Source organism: Salmo trutta, chromosome 12 (assembly GCF_901001165.1).
Source record: "Salmo trutta chromosome 12, fSalTru1.1, whole genome shotgun sequence".
NCBI lineage: Eukaryota > Metazoa > Chordata > Actinopteri > Salmoniformes > Salmonidae > Salmo > Salmo trutta.
In genome coordinates, this window is record NC_042968.1 from 23,530,012 (window position 1) to 23,554,363 (window position 24,352).

A 24,352-nucleotide genomic window follows, 5' to 3' on the forward strand; every position below is an offset into this window, starting at 1 on the left:
TACAGTAGCCTCACATGTGCGACTGGGTCCTGGAGTTTTTCAGGAAGTACAGTGCATTCAGAAAGTATTCAGACACCTTGAATTTTCCCACCTTTTGTTACATTACAGCCTTATTCTAAAATTGATTCAGTTGTTTTTTTCCTCATCAATCTACACACAATACCCCATAATGACAAATCAAACAGGTTTTTAGATTTAAGAAAATATGTATTAAATATAAAAACGGAAATATCACGTTTTCATATGTTTTCAGACCCTTTACTCGATACTTTGTTGAAGCACCTTTGACAGCGATTACAGCCTCGAATCTTCTTGGGTATGATGCTACAAGCGTGGCACAAGCTTGGGGATGTTCTCCCATTCCTCTCTGCAGATCCTCTCAAGGTCTGTCAGGTTGGATGGGGAATGTTGCTGCACAGCTATCTTCAGGTCTCTCCAGAGATGTTTGATCGGGTTCAAGTCCGAGTTCTGGCTGGGCCACTCAAGGACATTTAGAGACTCGTCCGGAATCGATTCCTGCGTTGTCTTGGCTGTGTGATTAGGGTCATTGTCCTGTTGGAAGGTGAACCTTCGCCCCAGTCCAAGGTCCTAAGTGCTCTGGAGCAGGTTTTCATCAAGGATCTCTCTGTACTTTGCTTCGTTCATCTTTGCCTTTATCCTGACTAGTCTCCCAGTCCCTGCCTCTGAAAAACATCCCCACAATATGATGCTGCCACCACCATGCTTCACCGTAGGGATGGTGCTACAGTAGGTTTCCTCCAGATGTGACGCTTGGCATTCAGGGAAAAGAGTTCAATCTTGGTTTCATCAAACCAGATAATATTGTTTCTCATGGTCTTGGCAAACTCCAAGTGGGCTGTCATGTGCCTTTTACTAAGGAGTGGCTTCCGTCTGGCCACTCTACCATAAAGGCCTGATTGGTGGAGTGCTGCAGAGATGGTTGTCCTTCTGGAAGGTTCTCCCATTTCCACAGAGGAACTCTAGAGCTCTGTCACAGTGACCATCGGGTTCTTCGTCACCTCCCTGACCAAGGCCTTTCTCCCCCGATTGCTCAGTTTGGCTGGGCGGCCCGCTCTAGGAAGAGTCTTGGTGGTTCCAAACTTCTTCCATTTAAGAATGACGTAGGCCACTGTGTTCTTGGGGACCTTCAATACTGCAGACATTTTTTGGTACCCTTCCCCAGATCTGTGCCTCGACACAATCCTGTCTCGAAGCTCTACGGACAATTCCTTCAACCTCATGGCTTGGTTTATTCTCTAACATGCACTATCAACTGTGGGACCTTATATAGACAAGTATGTGCCTTCCCAAATAATGTCCAATCAATTGAATTTACCACAGGTGGACTCCAATCAAGTTGTAGAAACATCTCAAGGATGATCAATGGAAACAGGATGCACCTGAGCTCAATTTCGAGTCTCATAGCAAAGAGTCTGAATACTTATGTAAATAAAGTATTTTTAAAATGTGCAACAATTTCTAAAAACTTGTTTTCGCTTTTTCATTATGGGGTATTGTGTGTAGATTGCTGAGGATTTGTTTTTGTTTTATCCTTTTTAGAATAAGACTGTAAAGTTTTAAAAAAAAGTGGAAAAAGTCAAGTGGTCTGAATACTTTCCGAAGGGACTGTATAGGCCTAAACTGCGATGGGAAGCGAGGCAGGAGTATCTGTCACCACTATTTAATATACTCTTAGTTACATTCAGGTTTGGTCTTTTCTGTGGCCTTTACTCAGCAGGTGTCTTTCAAAACGTTCTCTAACCACACTCAAAAGAGAACAAGAGGAAGACTACAATGACTAATTCTATACCAAACAAATGTAAAAATGTCAAGGTCTACAACAGGTCATGTTTTGTGTGTGCGGTATAGATAGATCTCTTATTTTGGAAGCCGCAAAACCGTCCAGAAGGGGGGAACTGTCCATTACGCTGTCGTGCTGAATTTATTATAGGGATGAGTAGTTGGGATTGTGTTGTTGAACATTTAGTTTATGTACAGTATGTGATGACATCGATATAAAAACCCTTAGACGTGGGATGTTTTGTTGTTAGTGTAGGCTGTATGATAGGCTTACATTTCCCTCGTGGCAATTAGCAAGCAGTCACAACTACACCAACAGTACCTCATTATTAATGTCTACTGATTCCCTTCATGAAAGTGAATATTTTGTAATCATGAGTGTGTGACATGAATGGGAGATTAGTTGTATAACCATTACCATGTTACATTTAGGCATATAGTGGTGATATTTTCCGCGTCGTCCTGACTCGTGCTCTCCACCCCCTCCCCCCACCCCATCCCCACCCCCTCCTTCCACTCAGTGTTCATAAATACTGAGGCGCCTTGTGCTTTGAGTGAGAGACTCATAGGTATATCATAGCAGTTACAGCAGCAGTGGACTGCCTTACTTATTCTCACTCAAACATTTCAATCAAAGGACTTTGACATGTATTCAAACAAGATTGACGGGCCGCGCAGAGGAAGGTCTTTCGACTCTATGAGTTCTTCATTGCACACTTGTTACGAGGAAAAGCAACTGAATAATGAGGTAAGTTATATTTATATTGTAAGTAAATAATAACTGGCTAAACGAAACATTTTTTTTCATGGAACAATACAAATGAACAGTTATTTTACGTTGAATTGTGACTTGTATTTAGGTGTCATTAATAAGCTTTTGGCAAAGGTTTGAATAATCAAACATGAAGCATTTTACTTTTGACTTCAATTATCTCAATTATCACACATAAAGGATTTACTTTTGTTGCGCCAATCTGTAATCTTACCCTCCACTTCATTAGTTCATTTATTTTCTGTTCCCATCAGAGTTTTCACCTCCCCTCTGGTTAGGTTTAGCTAGCTCTCTTAGGTGTGCCATAAGCCACCTAAATCTGGAGACAAATGTGATGCGTAGCCTACGTCATACAATAAGGAGATCATTGTAATATAAATTAGAATAAAGTGAAATAAAGGAGCTCGCAGTCATAACTTTAAAGAATGCTTATGCCTCAGATCTTCGCAGACATCAGACTAGGCAAAATACGTTATTTGTCTGCGTTCACAACGAGCCACTGCATCTTGACTAAGGCATATCATTGACATATACACTAAAACCACGCACGTAATTGATAAGCATTTGCAAGTTTGTGTACAACATGTTGATTTTAATTGTATTTCCTGTCAGTAAATATACATTTAATTTAGATTAATTAGCCTATTCCAAAAATGCTTCAAATATTCTGATGATCGACATAGACTGGCCCCAAAAGACATTTGGCATCTACTGAAATCAAACCGACAAAATCAACAATTTGAACACCTAAAGATGATAAGAGAATACGTCCAGGATATGTTACCTTGATGGATTTATTGCTGCGCTGAAAGTAGCCATCTATAATCCCGAGTTGGATTTGGATTGGAGAGCGCTATCATTCGTCACCAAATGCGATTACTGCTGCAGATCTCTTTACAATGAGACAGACACAATTCAGCATTGCCAAAATAAATGTTGCCTACCGGAACAAAATTCGACAGTTTAACGCTTCCAATCTATAGGCTAATTAAATGTGTGGCAAATATTTAGACCTAACAATATTAGTCTAATTGATGATCTTATTAGTTTGTCCCTATACTTTATTTGCCGTCCCAGTTTTAAAGTTGCGTCTGCGCGCAGCCAAGTGTTGTCGCTGCCCAGTGCTGAAATCTCGAAGCCTGATTAGGCGGAGTATTTAGTTTGCGTTCAGCTGCAGTGAATACTGTGATTGTTTACTCTTAATTTACACTTTGGGGGCTTTGGTTGTGTAAATACATTGTTTGATTTAGTTGCCCTTTCTTTGTGAGGCTAGCAAACTCTTGTTCAAATACGGCTATTACGCACAGGATATTGAACAAATCCGTATGACTATCAGTCCATCTAAAACGCAGCTTGTCCTTTCAAATAAATTGTCATCGGAGGTGATGTGCTTTTACAAAACAATTAACTTCCTGTTCAGCCTTGATAAATTGTGTATTATAGCACAAAACACTGCTAAATCCTTACTTTCCACAAAAAGGCCGAGCCAGCTCCGAGGTTTTTTTTCATAAATATTTTCCCTCTCTTTTGCCAACAGATGAAAAAATGTACATTCAGCAAGATCGACGAGAACAAGGATAACAAGAGTTTATCTTGGGAGAATGGTCGCTCTTTAGAAAAGGGTCGCACGGCCATCGCCTTCTCCCTCAAGAATGAAGTTGGCGGGCTAGTTAAGGCACTAAAACTTTTTCAAGTAAGGTTGAATATTTTAAAGTAGGCTATCACATACCAAACGGGTGATGGTAGTGTTGGGAAGTAGTGAACTACATGTAGTTCCACTAGTAATTTAACTGCATTTTGCAGTAGTTTGGTGGTAGTTGACCTCAATTAAAATCTTGGTCGTTTTCAGTACCTTTTGGTGCATGTAGCGGTGTAGCTAAACACTGGAACTACAGACTACTTTTTTTGTTGCAAAAAATAAAATATGGGTGATGTAGGAAATAATTTCCTTAATTTTTCAGCATTGGACTTGCCTAATTCTCACTTGAAACATAGTTTTTGTGTTTAATAGGCCAAATTACACATTCTGATAACATCTGACTCCAAAGTGATCTGTTCATGCAACTTGTAGTCTATGACATTTCAAATGTTGATATGATCAATTATCAAAAGTAGTTTGGATGTAGTAACTTTAGTTAATTAAACTATATTTTTCTTAAGGGTAGCTTTAGTGGAGCTTAACTTCCTCCTGTGTGAAGTAATTTGTAGCTTTGTAAACTATTTTTACAGAGTAACTTCCCCAACACTGGTAGAGACATTATCATGTACATCTAGATAACTTTAAATGTCTTGTTATATAATCATCACCAGGAGAACCACGTCAACCTTGTTCACATCGAGTCCCGAAAATCGAGGCGGCGTGGCTCAGAGTTTGAGATCTTTGTTGACTGTGACAGCAGCCACGAGCAACTCAAGGAGCTCACTGAGCTGCTACATAAGCACGCCGCCAACGTAGTTGATATGGACCATGACCAACCTGACAATTCCAGCCTGCCTGAAGAAGGTAGGCCTAGCTGCTACTTTTGAAATGATTTCAGAGTCCCTAAAGTCTAGCCGGGTAGGCCTATTACCTATTACCAGACTAATTACCGCTGCGTGTAGCGAAAGAGAGACTTTCGGATTGTTGTATGAGGTTACTAAAGGGTCAGTGCTATCCGGAATCCTTGGGACGTCCCTACCCCACACCCTAACCTTAACCCCTAGCCTTACCCGAACCATAACCATATCCCTTACCTATCCATAACCATAACCCTAACCCTTACCTTAACCATTTTAGATATAAACTTCAGTGGGGTAAGGATGTCCCAAAGATCCCGGATAGCCCTGGACATTACTAAAATCTAGTGCAGAGACCATCCCAGATCATCCCATGTTTTTTTGTTTCAGACACTGAAGATATTCCCTGGTTCCCAAAGACAATCTCGGACCTGGACATGTGTGCTAACCGTGTCTTGATGTATGGCTTAGACCTGGATGCTGATCACCCAGTAGGCATACCTTCTAATATGCTCTGGTCAATGACTTTACATTCTAGTTGCAAGCCTGTCTGACCATAGATATCCTATAATTATTTTTTAAATATTATTTTTAATGAGTGTGGCAGTCACGCTCCTTTTGTAGTTATTGAGCTTTTATTGAAGAGATAGAACACTGTTGGGAAGACAGGGAAGACAGAGAAGATAGGGGGAGTCAAATGGCAATGGGCCTGATTTGAATCCATGCTGACTCTGGTATACATTTGTGCCAGGGTCAGCGGCTTAGACCGCTAGACCACCGTAGGCCACGAGATATCCTATAATTCATAATATAGGATTTCTATGTCTCAGACTCTCACTGACCTACTGAAACAGGAGGCGCACTTGTGACAATGGTACAACTATCAAAGCCAGTTAGAGCTACACTGACTGTATTAGAGTGGCAGATGGAGGATTAGACTAATACTTATATTGTGATAAGCGGCACACTTACGGAATAGCCACTCAGTAAGTCAGTGCATGAGTTGCTGTCACACATCAATTACTTATCTTTTCTGTCTGCAGGGCTTCAAGGACAACGTCTACCGCAAAAGAAGGAAACACTTTGCTGATCTTGCCATGAGCTACAAACAGTAGGTCATATTATCATGCTATGTGAAATCTGATTTGGAAAGCTATGACACTATGTGTATGTAATACTTCAATGTCCTAATGCACACAGGTATAGTTAGACATTTCCACTGTATTTAAGAAAAAGGTAACCTTTATTTAACTAGGCAAATTTGTTAAGAACAAATTCTTATTTACAATGATGGCCAATGATGGCCTTCATTGTAGCGCTACTCTCTTTCATTATCTTTCTTTCTTTCTCTCTCTTTCTCCCTCTCTTTTAGTGGGGAACCAATTCCGCATATTGAGTTCACAGAGGAGGAGGTGAAGACATGGGGTGTGGTCTATCGGGAGCTCAATAAGCTGTATCCAACCCATGCTTGCCGGGAGTACCTGAAGAACCTGCCACTGCTGTCCAAGCACTGTGACTGCAGGGAGGACAACATCCCCCAGCTGGAAGATGTGTCACACTTCCTCAGAGGTGAGACAGGCAGAGTCTGCCGCTGTACATGACACCACACAGTCTCATTCAGTCTGATGCTCAGGTTTATCAGCATAATGAAGGCTATTGTAAAATAAAGAGTGTGGATTAAGGGGTATCAAATTAGATGTTGCTGAATGCGTTGTGGCCTTTTACATGAGTAGAAACGTATGTGTGTGTTTCATCAGAACGCACAGGCTTTATCATTCGGCCCGTGGCAGGTTACCTCTCCCCACGAGACTTTCTGGCAGGTTTGGCTTTCCGGGTTTTCCACTGCACTCAGTATGTTCGCCACAGCTCTGACCCTCTCTACACACCTGAGCCGTAAGTACCCCTTGACACATGTTACATTAATAAGGAGAAGTTGGTCTTGGCAAATGTTAATTTACTTTCATTGTTGAACACATCCATCTGATGGTAAGTATATTAGTGTGATGTTCATAGTCACATAAACATAGCAGTATGTCACCATACCAAAAATCATCATAAAGAAACATAGAGTATCATTCCATATAAAGAGCCTGTATTTCATTGAACAAGCCTGGTCTGTCACATCCCTAAGCAAACTTAACTCTTCCGGCTGATTGCAACTCAAAAGGACATTTTCCACAGCTACAGTCCAGTATGAGATAGGTACTCAAATGTGCTTCTGCATACATAATCATTCAAATCAAATCCCATTTTATTGGTCACATACACATGGTTAGCAGATGTTACTGTGAGTGTAGCGAAATGCTTGTGCTTCTAGTTCCGACAGTGCAGCAATATCTAACAAGTAATATCTAACAATTCCACATCAAATACCTAATGGAATACGGAATGGAATGGAACAAGAATATATAAATATATGGATGAGCAATGACAGAGCGGCATAGGCAAAGATGGAATAGATAGTATAGAATACAGTATATACATATGAGATGAGTAATGCAAGATATGTAAACAGTATTAAAGTGGTATTATTAAAGTGACTAGTGTTCCATTTATTTGAGAAGCCACTGATTTCAAGTCTGTATGTAGGTAGGCAGCCGTCTCTCTGTGCTAGTGATGGCTGTTTAACAGTGTGATGGCCTTGAGATAGAAGCTGTTTTTTAGTCTCTCGGTCCCAGCATTGATGCACCTGTACTGATCTCGCCTTCTGGATGATAGCGGGGTGAACAGGCAGTGGCTCGGTTGGTTGTTGTCCTTGATGATCTTTTTGGCCTTCTTGTGACATTGGGTGCTGTAGGTGTCCTGGAGGGCAGGCAGGTAGTTTGCCCCCGGTGATGCATTGTGCAGACCGCACCACCCTCTGGAGAGCCCTGCGGTTGTGGGCGGTGCAGTTGCCATGCCAGGTGGTGATACAGCCCGACAGGATGCTCTCAATTGTGCATCTGTAAAAGTTTGTGAGGTTTACAGGTGACAAGACAAATTTATTCAGCCTCCTGAGCTTGAAGAGGCACTGTTTTGCCTTCTTCACCACACTGTCTGTGTGAGTAGACCATTTCAGTTTTTCAGTGATGTGTACGCCGAGGAACTTAAAACTTTCCACCTTCTCCACTACTGTCCCGTCAATGTGGATAGGGGGGTGCTCCCTCTGCTGTTTCCTGAAGTCCACGATTCATTGATTGTTTCAAAAATCAAAATGGAAGAACACTTGGTTACACTGTCACAAAGTTGCACATATCTGCCCACAAGCTTAACAATCCACATACTGTATGTATGTGTGTGTTTATGTGTGAATTACAGAGACACGTGTCATGAGCTGTTGGGTCATGTCCCTCTGCTGGCGGAGCCTAGTTTTGCCCAGTTCTCCCAGGAGATAGGTCTGGCTTCTCTGGGGGCCTCAGATGAGTCTGTCCAGACGCTGGCCACCGTAAGTGCTGTTTCCATGATACAAATATCCAAACACCGTGCTTGAATTGAACTGTTTTTCTTGTCTAACTGAGATATTTAAACGTTGTTGGCTTTTTGTGTTTTTGTTTTACAGTGTTACTTTTTCACAGTAGAGTTTGGCCTGTGTAAACAGGAGGGAAAGATGAGAGCCTACGGCGCAGGACTTCTCTCTTCTATCAGTGAGCTGAAAGTAAAAGCATTTAATATTCATATTCATATTCAAACACCATTTAAAGCGTAAAAACACCATCTGATGCAAAGGAAGAATCCTAAGATACTTTTTCCCTCATACAGCATGCACTCTCTGGCAATGCAAAGATCATGCCCTTTGACCCCAAAGTCACCTGCAAGCAGGAGTGCATTATCACTACATTCCAAGATGTCTACTTTGTGTCAGAGAGCTTTGAAGAGGCCAAAGTCAAGATGAGGTAGGTTGTTCATGAAGTTGCATTCTTGGCTGTTCTGTGGGAAAATAAACTGTTAATGGGCTAATAAAATATTCTTTCACCTTTCTAAACCTGGGCAGTGTTATGTTTTGTCATCATCTGTTCTTATGCACACAGAGAGTTTGCCAAGACCATCAAGCGTCCATTTACAGTGAGGTACAACCCCTACACCCACAGTGTGGACGTGCTGAAGGACACATCCAGTATCAACAGCATGGTGGAGGATCTGAGACATGAACTGGACATCGTGGGCGACGCCCTACAGCGCCTTAACAAACACTACGCTGTCTGACCTGCCTGCCTGGCCCTCATACTTGACATGGGTTGCAAAATTCTGGTAACTTTCCCAACATTTACAGGTAGTCCAGAAATCCCGGTTGGAGGATTAACAGAATAAGGAGGGAATAAGCAAGATATCTGATATCCTCCAACCAGGATTTTTGGAAAACATGGGAATTTTTGGAAATGTTACAACCATATACCTGACACAGCCCTGTACTGCTGTCTGTAGTTGTCTACCACCTGATCCTTACCGAGCAGCTCACTGCTTTAATCCTACTCACTGATATCCCCAACCAGCCTTTACCTACAAAATAAATAACTCTTAAAATTCTAACTTTATATTCTCTTCATTAAATTATTAGCCAGTAGTTTACTTTGAAATTCAATACATTTTTGAGTTTGTCATTTGAATAATGATATTGACAAAGGATGATTAGAATGTGACCGAAACTGACCTTTCCTTGGCTCTTGCTTATAATTACTAATATTCTATTGTTTTTTATATACTGTATTTCTTTTCTATTGAAAGTTCTATGTTAGTGCAACAGGAGTCTTATAGATATTGTATTGTACTCTATTGGCATACGCCGTTTCAATAAATGTGTGAATGTCCTAGTGTGGATGTAAAGTTACATGCTTGTGTGTATAGTGATTGACAGTCTGTGTACATGTATTATCACATTGCACAAAGCATAGAAATATGGTAGTATTATAAGATTGATTGTGTGTGTGTGTGTGTGTGTGTGCGTGTGCGTGTGCGTGTGCGTGTGCGTGTGCGTGTGTGTGTGTGTGTGTGTGTGTGTGTGTGTGTGTGTGTGTGTGTGTGTGTGTGTACCTTATCGGCCTTCTGCTGCTGTTGACCTCCAGCGGTCTATTTCGCATAAGATGTTCAAGGAAGGAATTTATGTGCATGTATTAGTGTTTGGATGATGACATGAATGTACTTCTATTGAAAAATAATTTGTGTAAATAGATCCCTGGTAAACCAATCCTTGCATTGGGAAGTGTGTGTCTGCATTCTGGGCGTCTAGTTATAGGGAAATATTTACAGTAGTTGCTTTGTTCTGTTTTTCTTCTCATTAAATGTACTCTATGTTCACACACTGTGTTATACTATGTGCTAAAATTATAATGATTGCTAATAATTACTAATCATCATAATTCAAATTTCCTTAGCGAACACATAAAAAGCTAGCCACATCCAGCTACCCACATCCAGCCACATTCAGGAGGATATATGTAAAAGCAACATGTAAAGGAGGATGTTTCATGAGCTGAACAAAAATATCCCAGAAATGTTCCACACACACAAAGCTTATTTCTCTCAAATTTTGTGCACAAATTTGTTTACATTGCTTTTAGTGAGCATTTTTCATTTGCCAAGTTAATCCATCCACCTGACTGGTGTGGCATATCAAGAAGTTCATTAAACAGCATGGTCATTAACAGGTGCGCCTGGTGCTGGGGACAATAAAAGGCCACTCTAAAATGTCCCATTTTGTCACACAACACAATGCCACCGATGTCTCAAGTTTTGAGGGAGTGTGCAATTGGCATTCTGACTGCAGGAATGTCTTTACCTAAGCTGTCACTAATGTCGCTTTAGAGAATTTGGCAATAAATCCAACCGGCCTCACAACCGCAGACCATGTAACCACGTGTAACCACGCCATGTTGGCGACGGGGTTATGGAATGGGCAGGCATAAGCTACGGACAACGAACACAATTGCATTTTATCAATTGCAATTTGAATGCACAGAGATACCGTGACGAGATCCCGAGGCCCACTGTCATGCCATTCATCCGCCGCCATCACCTCATGTTTCAGCATGATAATGCACAGCCCCATGTCGCAAGGATCTGTACACAATTCCTGGAAGCTGATGACCTGCGTACTCACCAGACATGTCACCCATTGAGCATGTTTGGGATGCTCTGGATTGACGTGTACAACAGCCTGTTCCAGTTCCCGACAATATCCAGCAACTTCGCACAGCAATTGAAGAGGATTGGGACAACATTCCACAGGCCACAATCAACAGCCTGATCAACTCTATGCAAAGGACATGTGTCGCGCTGCATGAGACAAATGGTGGTCACACCAGATACTGACTGGTTTTCTGATCCACGCCCCTACCTTTTTAGTAAGGTATCTGAGACCAACAGATGCATATCTATATTCCCAGTCATGTGAAATCCATAGATTAGGGCCTAATTTATTTCAATTGACTGATTTCCTTATATGAACTGTCACTCAGTAAATTTGTTGAAATTGTTGCATGTTGCGTTTATATTTTTATTCAGTGTAAGTACCTTTAAAGTAAGCTAAAAAAAAGCTAAAAGTAAAGTAAGCTAAAACAAATGAGATTGTTTAACAGAAGACTCTATTCTTCACCGGCTGCAATATAAATCGATGGCCAGAGGGGGGAGGGATTGCATAACTTTTTGGAAAAATAGTAACTCTCACAGATGGCAGGAGGGGTCAACCTTGGTTATGGCCTGGTAGCATTTGTGCAATGAATCATTTTTCAAAGTTATGACGGGCCTACAATTGGCATCACACAGAACAGGCACTATATGCATTAATTGCCTATGGAGTATTTGTTCTCAAGACACACCTCACACATTGGGGTATTGATCAGAGTGAGAATGCAGGATGGACATGAAGCCATAAGGTGGTTTGATGCAGGATCAGGTGAGGTAGACTGGAGAATTGGAGCTGGAGCCTTGGCCTGTGCTGTCATCTATCTCACTGCTGTGATAATGGTTTTCCCCCATACTCCTAGGATATACTTTCGCAAACACTGAAGACATGTTCGTTTGGTCATGTTGAATAGGCATTGCCGATGAGAGAGAAAGAGAATATAATTAAAGAGAAGTGTCGCTTATTGCATATAGGTTGATTTAAAAGGGAGAATGTGTGTGAAATGTGTGTGTATTTATATGAGCTGATACTGTACATGTCAGTGTCCACGGCCCTGCCTATGCCTCTGTGTGTCTGCATTTGTGCATGTATGTGTGTGTGTGTGTGTGTGCGCGTGTGTGTACATTCCGCCAAACTTTGTATTTATGATTTGTGTCTGACTTGACCAGGCCTTGAAGATGGATGAATAAAGGTTATACGTTCCATCTGCAAGTCAATAACTGTGATTAATATGACAGGGGCACTTAGGAGCTGCATGTGTGCTCATACGTATGTTACATGGGAAACACAGGGCACATAAAAGCCTTAAAAGGAATCACATTAATTTCTCTCATGTCCTTGGCTGATTTATGAGACGGTGATGGCATCACGTTGTGAGTGAGGGAGGTAGAGGTGTGTCACGTGTTTTCCGACTGCGTACTGTATAGACACAGATTAGGAATCACTGGCCACTTTATAGAAATGGATCACTAGCCACTTTAATAATGTTCCATATCTAGCATTACTCATCTCATGTGTATAAACTGCACTCAACACTATTCTACGGTATCTTAGTCACTTTTAAATTGTGTTTACATATTGCATCACCCATTTCATATGTATATACTGTATTGTATTCTATACTACACCCCTGACAACAGCCATCTCCAGCACATCAGAGGCTGCTGCCTATAGACATAGATTAGGAATCACTGGCCAATTTAAGGAAATGAAACACTAGCCACTTAATAATGTCGCCGTATCTTGCATTACTCATCTCATATGTGTAAACTGTACTCTATACTATTCTACGGTATCTTAGTCACTTTAATTATTTGTAAATATTGCATCACCGATCTCATATGTATATACTGTACTCTGTACTATGCCACTTTATCTTAGTTCAATGCCGCTCTGACATATACGTATATATATTCTTAATCCATTCCTTACATAGATTTACCTGTATTTTGGGTGTACAGTTGAAGTCCGAAGCTTACATACACTTAGGTTGGAGCCATTAAAACTCATTTTTCAACCACTCCACAAAATTCTTGTTAACAAACTATAGTTTTAGCAAGTCGGTTAGGACATCTACTTTGTGCATGGCACAAGTAATTTTTCCAACAATTGTTTACAGACAGATTATTTCACTTATAATTCACTGTATCACAACTCCAGTGGTTCAAAAGTTTACATACGCTAAGTTGACTGTGCCTTTAAACAGCTTGGATAATTCCAGAAAATGATGTCATGGCTTTAGAAGCTTCTGATAGGCTAATTGACATCATCTGAGTCAATTGGAGGTGTACCTGTGGATGCATTTCAAGGCCTACCTTCAAACTCAGTGCCTCTTTGCTTGACAACATGGGAAAATCAAAAGAAATCAGCCAAGACCTCAGAAACAAAATTGTAGACCTCCACAAGTCTGGTTCATCCTTGGGAGCAATTTCCAAACGCCTGAAGGTACCACGTTCATCTGTACAAACAAAGTACGCAAGTATATACACCATGGGACCACGCAGCCGTCATACCGCTCAGGAATTAGACGCGTTCTGTCTCCTGGAGATGAACGTACTTTGGTGCGAAAAGTGCAAATCAATCCCAGAACAACAGCAAAGGACCTTGTGAAGATGCTGGAGGAAACAGCTACAAAAGTATCTATATCCACAGTAAAACAAGTCCTATTTCGACATAACCTGAAAGGCCGCTCAGCAAGGAGGAAGCCACTGCTCCAAAACCCCCATAAAAAAAGCCAGACTACGGTTTGCAACTGCACATGGGGACAACGATCGTACTTTTAGGAGAAATGTCCTCTGGTCTGATGAAACAAAAATAGAACTGTTTGGCCATAATGACCATCGTTATGTTTGGAGGAAAAAGGGGAAGCTTGCAAGCCGAAGAACACCATCCCAACCGTGAATCACAGGGGTGGCAGCATCATGTTGTGGGGGTGCTTTGCTGCAGGAGGGACTGGTGCACTTCACAAAATAGATGGCATGATGAGGCAGAAAAATTATGTGGATATATTGAAGCAACATCTCAAGACATCAGTCAGGAAGTTAAAGCTTGGTCGCAAATGGATCTTCCAAATGGACAACGACCCCAAGCATACCTCCAAAGTTGTGGCAAAATGGCTTAAGGACAAAAAGTCAAGGTATTGGAGTGGCCATCACAAAGCCCTGACCTCAAAATGTGTGGGCAGAACTGAAAAAGTGTGTGCAAGCAAGGAGGCCTACAAACCTGTCTCAGTTACACCAGCTCTGTCAGGAGGAATGGGCCAAATTTCACTCAACTTATTGTGGGAAACTTGTGGAAGGCTACCTGAAACATTTGACCCAAGTTAAATCATATAAAGTCAGTGCTACCAAATACTAATTGAGTATATGTAAACTTCTGACCCACTGGAATGTGATGAAATAAATAAAATCTGAAATGAATCATTCCCTCTACTATTATTCTGACATTTCACATTCTTAAAATAAAGTGGTGATCCTAACTGACCTAAAACAGGGAATTATTGCTAGGATTATATGTCAGGAATTGTGAAAAACTGAGTTTAAATGTATTTGGCTAAGGTGTATGTAAACTTCCAACTTCAACTCTATGTTGTGAAACTGTTAGATATTACTTGTTAGCTATTACTGCATTGTCGGAGCTAGAAGCATAAGCATTTCGCTACACCTACTGAACATGTGTATGTGACGAATAACATTTGATTTGATAACAAGTAAAAATAATAATAGAATGTGACATCATCCAGAGATACCGAACCTCTCTCCAGAGACTAATCTCTAAGGAAGACCAGGAGGACAGTAAAACGTTATGTTCTTGTGTGTGTGTAATCAACATTTGCTATAGTGTTAGTGTGACACACTGTTCTCTCTTTTTCTGTGTGGATTGTTTTCACATGATTATACAGGTCTTTATATAGCTGTACATGACTCCCTCCATACTGTTATGCCCAACATCTGTGAAGAGAAGAACCTTGTTAATCTTCAGCTTGCCCAGAGGGCTAATATCAATACTATGCATGCCAGTCTCTCTTGGCTAAGAGTTGAGGAAAGACTGACTGCATCCCCTCTTGTTTTTATAAGAAACATTAATGTGTTGGAAATTCCAAATTGTTTGCATAGTCAACTTACACATGGCAATGAAGCAGGAATTCCCCAGGGTAGCTGTTTAGGCCCCTTGCTTTTTTCAATCTTTACTAACAACATGCCACTAGCTTTGAGTAAGGCTAGTGTGTATATGTATGCGGATGGCTCAACACTATACCCGTCAGCTTCTACAGCGACTGAAATTACTGAAATCACTTAACAAAGAGCTGCAGTTAGTTTCATAATGGGTATCAAGGAATAAGTTAGTCCTAAATATTTCCAAAACTAAAAGCATTGTATTTGGGACAAATAATTCACTAAACCTTAAACCTCAACGACATCTCGAAATGAATAATGTGGAAATTGAGCAAGTTGAGGTGACTAAACTGCTTGGAGTAACCCTGGATTGTAAACTGTCATGGTCAAAACATATTGATACAACAGTTAGCTAAGATGGGGAAAAGTCTGTCCATAATAAAGCGCTGCTGTGCATTCTTAACAACACTATCAACAAGGCAGGTCCTACAGGTCCTGGTTTTGTCACACCTGGACTACTGTTCAGTAGTGTGGTCAGGTGTAACGAAGAGGGACTTAGGAAAATTGCATTTGGCTCAGAACAGGGCAGCACGTAAAAGTACATGGAGAGCTAACATTAATGACATGCATGTCAATCTCTCATGGCTCAAAGTGGAAGAGAGTTTGACATCATCATTACTTGTTTTCGTAAGAGGTGTTGACAAGCTGAAGGTACCGAGCTATCTGTTTAAAATACTAGCAGACGACGCGGATACCCATGCATACCCCACAAGACATGCCACCATAGGTCTCTTCACAGTCCCCAAATCCAGAACAGAATATGGGAGGCGCACAGTACTACATAGAGCCATGACTACATGGAACTCTATTCCACATCAGGTAACTGATGCAAGCAGTAGAATCAGATTTAAAAAGCAAGTAAAAATACACCTTATGTCACGAATCCCACCGAAGGTGGCTCCCCTGCCTGCTCGGGCGGCGCTCGGGGTCGTCGTCACCGACCTACTAGCCGCCGCTGATCCCTTTTTCCTTTTCGTTTGGTATGTCTTATTGTTTGCACCTGTTCCTCATTTGGTCTTTTGATTTTGGTTATTTAAGCCTGGTTAGCCCGCCCAGTGTTGTGCGGGATTATTTTAGCGTCAGGTTGTGTTTTTGTAGTTGGATGTGCTGGCGATTTACTACTGTAATATTGTATGCATGCTGTGCACCTGTTTTGGGCACTTGCCATTTTTTCCACGCCGTTTGTGTTGGCGTCGATCGTGTTGTGTTTTTGTTTAAATAAACACAAAGTTCCGTACCTCTGCTCTCTGCGCCTGACTCCTACCACCACTCCTAGCAACCGTCTGACACCTTACGGAACAGCAGGGACTGTGAAGTAACACAAACATAGGCAAAGACACATGCATACACACATATGATAACATACACACTATACACACACAGGTACACATAGATTTTGTGTTGTAGATATCTGGTAGTGGAGTATGGGCCTGAGGGCACACACTTAGTGTGTTATGAATTCTGTAATGAATGTATTGGTAATGTTTTAAAAATTATATAACTGCCTTAATTCTGCCGGATCCCAGGAAGAGTAATGAGGATCCATAATAAATACAAATACAAATACACACTCACCGCACCAGACAAGCCACCAGGGGTCTTTTCACAGCCCCCATGTGCAGAACAAATTCAAGTCAATGTACAGTATTATACAGAGCCATGATTGCATGGAACTCCATTCCATCTTATATAGCTCAAGTGAACAGCAAACCTGGTTTCAAAAAACAAATAAGGCAACACCTTATAGCACAATGCATCTCCCCCATGTGACCTACTTGTTGTGTGTTTGTACTGACATGTATGTGTAACTGATAGATGCACACACACACTACATGTTAATATTTTTAAATGTATGTAAATTGGAAAGTCTTTTTTCTGTAATGTCTTTTTCATTATGTGCCGGACTCCAGTAAGACTAGTGGGAATTCTAATAAAATCTCAAATAGAAATCTGGAACTTTACTGGAACTCTACTGAGGTGAGTTATTTATGGCCATGAACAGCAGATGCTCAGGGTCCCAGTCCTCTACTGTATATTCAAAACTGATCTGCCCTTGTCTTCACCCGCCATCTCTGCCCTAAACACATGACACCAACAGTGGATGAGCACTCTGTAACCTCCATGGCCTACACACTCAAGGAAAGGCGCTGATCAATACATTTTACATGAACATGTGTTTATTGACCATATTTTCCCTTGTCAAGGTTATCATCTCATGAGTGAGCATTATATGAATCTCCAATGACGTGTTGTTTCAAATGTGCTTCAAAGCCTCGTAAACATCCAAGATTCCGCTGACTGGGGACTGACTGGGAATTGACTGGGCGCAAAAGACATCAGAACTTCTAATGTTAAACAAACACAGTTTTCTTGTCACTCGCTATGAATGAACTAATCATAACTCCTGACAAGACCACAGTAGGAGCACAGCAATCAAAGCAGACATGTTCAAACATGCCCTGGCAGCAGGTCAGATTCTGCAGGCTCATGGTCTGAGCTTTTTGGTCTATTTTTACCCCATCCATGGTTTCTTCATTTAGCTCCAGGTTCATATTTCCCCCTTCCAGCTCTCTAGGGGCCTTGGTTGCTCTAACCTCCTTTATATCCATCACCCGCCCTGCATGCCGGCTGGCCTACCCAAACGGTTATGAAGGTTTAATTGCCTAGCATTAAAATTTCAGAGACCCCTGTTCCATCCTCCTGCATGGTGTGACAGGGGAAGAAGAAGTGACTGCTGACAACATTAGGTTCTGGAACCACAAAGCTCAATGCATCAAAGCATCATGGTTTAATACTAACTCTGCTACTACACAGACACTCAACTGTGAGATTTTCATCGCTTTATAACAGGGATGGACAACTCTGGTCCTGGAGGTCTGCAGTGTGTGCCGGTTTTTATTCCAGCCCAACAGTCACAAGTCTGGTTCAAACACTTAACTTACCATGGGCTTCAATCATGGTCTTCTTCGTGGTCTACAACACTTTCTTCCCATCTCCTTTTCTACGTTCTGCTATCTCCCACCCTGGCTATTGCACTCTCTGTACTCCTCTTCTCTAGCACCCTCTAACGGCAACCTGTGTCCTTACAGTACACCATAGAGCTAGATAGAGGACTCATCTTTATATCTGTGCCATTATAACGTCTGTGACAGCATGGGCAGCGCCGTTGAGGCTACAGCCCATAGGAATTCCCACCCAGTCGACTAATGTGACTACTTCAAAATGGCAGAAGCATGGTGGAAGCCCTCAATGGCAATGTTCATGCCAAAATGGGTTATATCCATGATGAGTCTTCTATCGCTATGGCTCACATCCCTATGTTCCTCTCAAAGGAACAGTCAGTGTGGTGATACAGCAGCCGATGGGGAACACAGATCTGAGAGTCTGTTATTTATTGTGCAGAAATAGGCAAAAGGGATGAGAGAGTCTCTTCTAGCTCCCTCTCCCTGCTTTCCTTCCCTCCCAGCCCAGAGAATGCAATCACTCAGTAACTGTCATAGAGTATCTACAAAACATGGGACAAACTTGTTTAAGTTGCCATGCAAGTGGTAAAAGTGCTTTTAGAGTTATAGGAGCAGTTTAGAATAAGAAAACATGTGTTTCTATTGTATGTACAGTATGTATGTTGTATAATATGTTTTTATATAAAATATGCAGCCATGTGGATAGAGTTACCAACAGTACAGCAGGTGTCCTGTTATAATGGGACATGCATAATAGTCTGTGTTGTGTGTACATCTCCGTGTGACAGTGTCAATCCTTTCTTGGTCTTTCAAAAAAAGAAAAAAACCTTTGCGTGTACAGCAGCACAATAATGACATTACACAAACAAGATATTGAGAACGCTAAGCCACAGATGAGTAAAGTAAAGAAAATGATATCAATAGCCAGTGTGAAAACACAGAAAGACAAAAGGCAGACATTGTGATCTCTAAGCAACATCTACAGAGAGAGCGAGAGAGAGAGAGAGAGAGAGAGAGAGAGAGAGAGAGAGAGAGAGAGAGAGAGAGAGAGAGAGAGAAAGAGCGAGAGAGAGAGAGAGAGATAACAGAAATCATGTAGAATAAAGGGGTGGGAAAATGTGCTGCCCTTGATAGATGATCATGCTTGTGTTGCCTTGGTAACAAGCCCTGTTAGGTAACTAGGTTGCCATGGTGCCCATGTCTGCCAGTGATGGAGACCTGGCCTTCCTGTCCATGATCAAAGCTCACCAGCACAGAAAGGAACTTATAACACTGGACTGCACAGTGCTGCACTCGAGGGCAAATGTATTCAGCCATTCACTGGTCCTCAATTGAAATTAGGGCCAAACACCTGGAACATGTACAATAACTGCACCTGCATGTCCATTGGGGATTTAATGTAGGGATACATTTGGCAACTATACAGAGTAGATACTGACAGGAAGAAATAAACAACCAAACAACCAAATAAACAACCAAGCAAACCCACAGCCAGACAACCTTGGATCTTCGGGTGGATGTCCTCAGTGTAATCAAAAAAAGAGAAACTGAACTTTTATACAATTCCAAATGAATTGTGTGAACACAGTACAGCACACTCAAAATAATATATATTATGGAACCAGCCACGCAAATGAGATTAACTAGCTAATTTACAAACAGTGTAATTGCCACACAGATAGATTATACTCCAATGGTTCACAGGCCTTGTTATGCTGCAGTAGCTGTACATCAGGGCCCTAGTAGTCCCCTGGCATTGGTCCATTGTCAGTGTGCCATATACACTGAACCACTAAATCATCTGGATAGGCTGATGGTAGTGACAGCTAAACAATAGAACCTATCTTGCCAAGTTCAATGGGTTAATACAGGGCATATGCTTTGCTTGTCTCACAGCCTCCACATGTTTTTTCAGGAACATTTACTACTACTGTGGGTTTCTTGTAACTTTAACAGTGACTCAACCATTGTAGGTGTGTTTGTGTGACTATGTGTGGGAGAGTTTCTCTGTTTGTTTTCAGGTGCATCACCTCTGAGGTCATATCGCATTTGTCTGGATACTGCTTAAGCTTAATGTGTATATGTTTATCAGATTACTCTGACTGACTCTCCTCTCTCAAGGTGGTCTGACACAATCATCTGATTACATGTGTGCCAGTATGAATGTAATTTTTGCCTCCAATGTTCTGATGTGTCCTCCTGTGCAGATGGTTTCCATGGGAACAGGGCCAGAGCAGCAAGCCGAATGCAGAGAGTATGTGGATGTAATAAACATTAAAAACATGCGCTGTTCAGATAGAAGTGTGTATGTGAGAGATAAAAAACAATAAATTATTCACTCAAACAAAACATATAAGCACAAAACTCAAAGAGAGAACATATTTCATTACTTTTTATTTGTTTATTTATGTGGTTCTTTTTGTAAGGATCATCCAGAAAAGCTCAGCTAGAATACATATCTTGAAAGGGAACATAAGAATATGTACCTGTGTTGGTCGACAGATGGGGCATGACAAATCAAAGCAAACAGCTGGCATTCTTCCAACATAGACTGAGTTGTGTGAACAATGCCCATCGTATGTTCACACAGGCAGTTATTTTAGCATCTTAAACCTCTTCTTATACAAGCACTAACTTCAAACAATAACCAACCTTAGCACTAATGTTGGTTAGTTGCATTCACTACTGAACATCTTTCTACCTAATTTGACATATATTTTGCAAGATGTTGGAGTATATACTGTACTGTGGTTTGCTGCTAAGAAAAAGAATTACTGTGGAAGAAACATGCAATTCCCATAGCAAACGTTTAGTAAACACTCTGATCCCTTAAATATGGCACCATTGAAGAGGGAGGAGTCTCCCTGTTGCATAATTGTGGCCTGCACTGTTCCATGCTTCACACCACCTCTTGGATAGGTCTGTGTTTGTAGATCAAAAGTGTACATTGGTATGGCAGTGTTGCAGTGTGTAAATACAGCTTCATGTCTACATTGACTACTTCACTATAGGAGGAATTTAGAGTCTTTGCTTGGCTGGTTCCTCTTTACCGTGTTAACTGAGCTAAGTAGTCTGGTCTAAAAACGGACTTTAGAAATACAAACGCTTTACATTATGCAGATGTGCACCCCAACCCCTTACTGATTAAATATAAACATTTTAATAGCAAATATTCTCAATTCAAGTTCTACATAATGAAATACACTGGTCTGTTGTTCAGTGCAAGAGATCTTGTCTACCAAAACCCAATATTTTAACCTGATGTCTAGTTTGGAGCGCTGGTTGAATGGTTTATTATACAGGCAGTGTATATATTGTCTGTGTCAGCAATCTTATGCTAAGAGCATTTGTGAGCCAAATGAAGAGGTTATTAGTATTGATAGATTAGTCATATATTCCATTATTAGGCTATCAACCTTCAGTAACTATGTGGTTAATGTATCTTTTGTGTGTTTTGAAATCCCATGTAGGAAATCATGTGCTGAATAATCCCCCTGGGAGTTGGTAAAAGGAAAATGTGACGACTTTGCAGCAAAGTGGATTTTTCTTTATAATATGGCCATTCAGACTGAGTTAATGGAAACAGTGGAAAACTGTTCCTCATCCTCTCTCACTTACACATCTCAATGCCAATAATGGTATCAAGTGCCACAGCTTGCTCATGCAACATATTGGTAATAACCTGGCTCTTTGACACATTAAGCCAGGTGACAAAGGAGATATTAGTCCATATTCTATAGCTAACTAGAAAAGCAAAGCCTAAAGCTTGTGAAAACATACGCTTGTGAAAACAATGTGGAAATAGTGTAACACATACAGTACTGTTGAAAGAGATTTCAGAAACCAACCAACCAGTTGTCATTTACTAGGTAGTTACAACATGGGTCATCATTTTGTTTTTATCCCATCAAAACCAGTTTTGCAATGACTTATGTGAGTGCTTGATCTCTGTTAGTCTCATGATCACATACTGTACATTAAGTACATGCATATCAAAGCCTTGTTCTGAGTGCAGTATGTACTGTATATGAAATCCACCGCACATTGTCTGGATGACAGTTTTCCACCTTGCAGCAAGTTAACAGAGTAATATTTGTAAGAAATACCTCAAATAAATGTTTCTTTCCATTGCTGATAACTGCAAGGTTCCCTTTGCAGGCATAGTGCCATACAGCCAATACATATTTCGGCAAGAAATGCGTCAATTGTTTGTATAACTGGGGATAACAAACTAATTTAAAGCACAACTACAGCTGAATTTAGGGCAAGTGACATTTTATGACATAAAAAACAAACGTCATTGTTGCAGTTATGATCACTTTGCTGAATTCATTTTTCTTACACTCAAACCTTAATGTGTAGAAAGTGAGGGCATTCAACATTTCTCAAAGGAAAGTTGAGAGTAAATATCTATAAAAGGCAACTCAGATGTGGTATGACAAAAACAGCCTGAAAACAAGTATTTGGCAAGTTTTAACTCAGGGATAAAATGACAAAGTTACTGGGGTCAACATGACACTTGATTATTTCTCCAACATAGTTACATGAAGTCAGACACAAGGAAGAGAAGCAGATATACAACACTTATAGAAAACAAACAAACTTCAATAAACACATACATGCACACAAGAACGCACACACGCACACACACACAAAGACACACACACACACACACACACACACACACACACACACACACACACACACACACACACACACACACACACACACACAACATTCATTCTTACTCAAGTGTGTACAGCATGAAATCAACCAGTCATAGGTAAAGCAGCCAATGAGAAAGGTTTGAGAACAACAACTCTTCTGGGTGACATTTAAGGCTGGGCAGGGGCCGGCAGCATGTCCAGCTGTCCACGTCAGCACCCCCCTGGCACTGGTTATCTATGTACAACAAACAGACTAAGAGCATTATCAGTCGGGGGATGGGACGTTGTGGCCCACACACAGTGTGGTTGGGACACCATGGTTCATAACACAGACTGACTGGTCTGTGTTCTGTGATCGCCTGGCCCGGCCTGGGCGGGATGCTAGAGAGAAGAGAGACAGAAGTGTTATTACCCAGGGCCTGCTCCTCCATGATGGGCGAGGGCCTGCTGGGCAAGGGCCTGCTGGGCGAGGGCTTGGGTGAGAGTTAATGGTGGATGATGCTCAAAGTGCAGAGGGAGGGGCAGAGATGAGATAACATTAGAGGAATTCAATGTGTGCCGCCGGGCTGGCATCCCATGGTAAACCAGCTAGTTTGATCATGCTTCACCCATGCTTAGCCAATGCATCACACCTCTTAGTGTAGACTGTCTGTATAAATAGGTTGTTTTAGGGAAGTCTTATGAGTATGTTCAAACCATGCTTTCATTTATAATCCCCTTTAGATGTTGTTGAGGGTTTAGTCATCACCATGCTGTGCATTCTGCCATGCATCTTTCAGGCCACTCTGGGTTCAGACTTGATTTCACTCCTGTTTAAGACCTCCCATTCACTTCATTTTGGTTTCCAAAAAGCTTGGTACACCAGAGGAGAGAAAGGGAGAAATACATTCATATACATTCAATCCATTCAATGAAATACAGACCCCTCTGACAGGTTTCATACAAAATTTATTTCATGCTAGAGTTGTATTCTTCAACTCTTTTTTCCTATTGATTTCATGTTGCATAACATTGTTCATGCACTTGATTTCCCCCCATGTTCTTAATTGCAAACAATGATTTTATGTTTTAAAAAATACATATATTTTTGCTGCTTTCATATTAGCTAAAGGTTGTTAGGGAAAGATGGTCAGACACAACCTGACTCAACCAGATTCTTTATGATTTCTTTTCTAGTTTTCTTTAAAGAAATAACACTGTTCAAATTATATATTTAGTATGTGAAAGTAACAATGGTTCACTAGGATAAGTTCTCCATAAATAATTGATTGTATACATCTAGACGTATAGCAGTAGACAGAAACATAGATTACTAATTTAGCCTAAATGATTCTTCTCATTAAGATCCAGGATCACAAGCATGCCAACATAAACAAGGTCAA

General features: G+C 41.0%; 2 protein-coding genes across 2 annotated transcripts in view; one reads left to right on the forward strand and one right to left on the reverse strand.

Moving 5' to 3' along the window:
* Window positions 1-2,362: 2,362 nt before the first annotated feature.
* On the forward strand, window positions 2,363-10,341 carry LOC115203199 (tryptophan 5-hydroxylase 1). Its single transcript, XM_029767642.1, has 11 exons — window positions 2,363-2,548; window positions 4,110-4,265; window positions 4,883-5,075; window positions 5,459-5,559; window positions 6,112-6,179; window positions 6,441-6,637; window positions 6,826-6,961; window positions 8,366-8,492; window positions 8,607-8,702; window positions 8,807-8,940; window positions 9,076-10,341. Exons 1-11 carry the CDS (start codon window positions 2,447-2,449, stop codon window positions 9,248-9,250), a joined length of 1,485 nt encoding a protein of 494 aa, XP_029623502.1. The 5' UTR covers window positions 2,363-2,446; the 3' UTR covers window positions 9,251-10,341.
* A 12,712-nt stretch (window positions 10,342-23,053) lies between these two features.
* The window catches only part of LOC115203200 (potassium voltage-gated channel subfamily C member 1-like), a 34,267-nt gene continuing 32,968 nt past the window's right edge, over window positions 23,054-24,352 (reverse strand). The window contains exon 6 of the mRNA XM_029767646.1: window positions 23,054-23,339. Coding sequence (XP_029623506.1) covers window positions 23,236-23,339 — 104 coding nt within the window. The 3' untranslated portion in view covers window positions 23,054-23,235. The remainder of the gene's footprint in view (window positions 23,340-24,352) is intronic.